Source organism: Notothenia coriiceps, unplaced genomic scaffold, assembly GCF_000735185.1.
Source record: "Notothenia coriiceps isolate Sejong01 unplaced genomic scaffold, NC01 NC01_scaffold00017760, whole genome shotgun sequence".
NCBI classification, from domain to species: Eukaryota; Metazoa; Chordata; class Actinopteri; order Perciformes; family Nototheniidae; genus Notothenia; species Notothenia coriiceps.
This window is the reverse complement of record NW_011350461.1, coordinates 1-2,602: the sequence shown is the minus strand read 5'-3', so window position 1 is coordinate 2,602 and position 2,602 is coordinate 1. Positions and strand designations below refer to the sequence as shown.

The following is a 2,602-nucleotide window of genomic DNA, read 5'->3' as shown; positions in this document are numbered from 1 at the left end:
TGGAAACATTCATTAGCTAACAATGACATTATTGTTCTATTAATATAAAGGGAGGTCAGGTACTCTTTAAAACAGCTGCTAGTTATGGGTACTTTTTACTGAAGTACATTTCAAAGTTCTTTACTTTGACTTGAGTAAAGAAGTTTAGTCAGTATTTTTAAACAACGAGTATCTGTACTTCTACTTGAGTAAAGGATTTGTGTACTTCTGCCATCTCTGGTTATTGATATTACAATAAAATAATCAGTTCATTCACTCCTTTACCTCTGGCATTTAGCAGTTTTCCACTGATACCCGTTTTCCCCGCTAGACCTGTTTGGTGGCTCTAGCCCCGCCCCCCTCACCTCTTCCTGCTTAAACTAGAGAGAAACCTTTTCCTTCCGTCAGTCCTTACAAGACTTACCTCTGGATCCTCTTCTTCCACTGTTCTGCTCAGGATTGTATCTATCTCGAACTGAACCATCTTATTGCATCAGACAGCCTCAGCATGAGTGCCAAACTGTGGACAGAGGAGCAGTTTAACTGTCCTGTGTGTCTGGACCTCCCAAATGATCCAGTAACCATCCCTTGTGGGCACAGCTACTGCATGGCCTGCATCAAGGACTACTGGAGCAAGAACGATCCCAAGGGCGTCTACAGCTGCCCACAATGCCGAAAGTCCTTCAGTCCCAAGCCCTCCTTGTCGAAAAACACCATGCTGGCTGAGGCTGTAGAGCAGCTCCGCAAAGGGGCCCATATAGCTGATGTTCGTGCCTCTATGCGAAGCGGAACTGGCGTTGCCTCATCCAAAACCAAAAGGAAACTCTCTTCCTCTGCAGTGTTATGCGACATGTGCAAAGGAGAACAGCGAGCAGCGGTCAAGAGCTGCCTGGTGTGCATGAGTTCATTCTGCGAAGCCCACCTGAAGCCCCACAAGACCAAGAAGTCCCTGAGTAAGCACGAGCTGATAGCACCCACAAGCAACCTGGCTGAGAAGATCTGCGCAGAGCACAAATACCTGCAAGAGTTCTTCTGTCGCCAGTGTAAAATGTTCGTCTGCTGGCTGTGCACCAGCAACCAGCACAAAGGCCACGAGTGTGTGTCCACCAAGGTTGAGCGTTTGGAGAAGCAGGTAAGAATGGTCTCAGAGACCAAATGGAAAGGGGCAAAACATTGTGGCAGTGATGAAAAGTGACTCTACTATTATGCAGGCTCCACTGTAACTGGATGGGCATCAAATTTCAAGTGTTTAGGTGGAAACCTTTTGTATTAAGTATCTGAACAACCTGAGCCAATATGTGAATAATCCTGAATAACATTTAAGATGGATCATATATTGCAACACCATGTTATCTATTTGAATAAGCCCACCTTCAATAAGAAGTGGGCACCAGTTTCTAATATGAGGGACAATTGATGACCTCTCCTGCTGTCATTGTTCTATGTAATGGGTTTCTGTGTGTGTGTGTGTGTGTGTGTGTGTGTGTGTGTGTGTGTGTGTGTGTGTGTGTGTGTGTGTGTGTGTGATCCTCTCTCCCTTTGTGTGTGTCCAGGCTGACAAACCTAACTACATTCCTCTTCATTCGTATTGCTCCACCCTCTCATGTTGTCCTATTTCACACGCAGAGCTGTTTCCTTCTACTTGTGTAAGATATGATTTTTTATTTTGCGTCTTCATGTGCCGTCCTATAGAAATTGATGTCAGAGATGCAGACAGAGAATACGCAGAGACTGAAGGAGAGAGAGCAGGAGCTGAAAGACATGAAGAAGATGATGGAGGTGACGAAGGTTGGTTTGAACCTTGCAATAGTCCGTTTTAGATGGGGGTCAGAGGGGCCTTTTTGTCATTGATACTCCCAACTACCGAAACAGGGGGGAAAAAACAACAAAAACACCACAACACGACCATAAGGAAACACGAAATGAATACAAAGATGTACAAACAACCACAAAATTACCAAAGAAGTCAAAAACCACCACAAAAACACACAAAATTACAAAAAAGAGTCCAAACGGCTTAAAAGTCAGTTTTTCTTGTTACTATGTAGCCTAGAATAGATAATGTACACATACTGTATGTGTGATTTGCATACTGAGACATGACACCTTTCTCTCTCCCAGCGTTCTTCAGACATGGTCCATGAGGACACTGAACAGGTGCTGTCGGAGCTGCAGCGTTCAGTGGAGCGTCTGCAGGAGCTTCTTGAAGAAGTTCTGGATCAAGCCAGCATGCAGAAGATGGGCCAAGCTCAGGAAGTCACTGACACTTTGGAGGCGGAGGTCAAAGAGCTCAGGACGAGAGACAAGGAGATGAAGGACTTGTTACGCTGTGAGGACAACATCTACTACCTAGAGGTAAGATTACTGAAGGAAGAGAAGGCGGTAGAAGTACTCAGATCTTGTAGTTGCTCAGATCTTGAACTTTAGTAAAAGTAAAAGTACTCAGGTCTTGTACTTGAGTAAAAGTAGAAGTACTCAGGTCTTGTTCTTGAGTAAAAGTGGAAGTACTCAGGTCTTGTACTTGAGTAAAAGTGGAAGTACTCAGGTCTTGTACTTTAGTAAAAGTGGAAGTACTCAGGTCTTGTAGTTGCTCAGATTTTGAACTTTAGTAAAAGTAGAAGAA

At 44.2% G+C, this 2,602-nt stretch overlaps 1 protein-coding gene across 1 annotated transcript; it reads left to right on the top strand.

The window, feature by feature from the left end:
• Nucleotides 1-399: 399 nt before the first annotated feature.
• On the top strand, nucleotides 400-2,334 carry LOC104950553 (E3 ubiquitin/ISG15 ligase TRIM25-like; the record flags this gene model as incomplete). Its single annotated transcript, XM_010777093.1, has 3 exons — nucleotides 400-1,111; nucleotides 1,672-1,767; nucleotides 2,101-2,334. Coding segments are annotated over exons 1-3 (954 nt in total), but the record flags the coding sequence as incomplete, so codon positions are not given.
• Nucleotides 2,335-2,602: the final 268 nt, after the last annotated feature.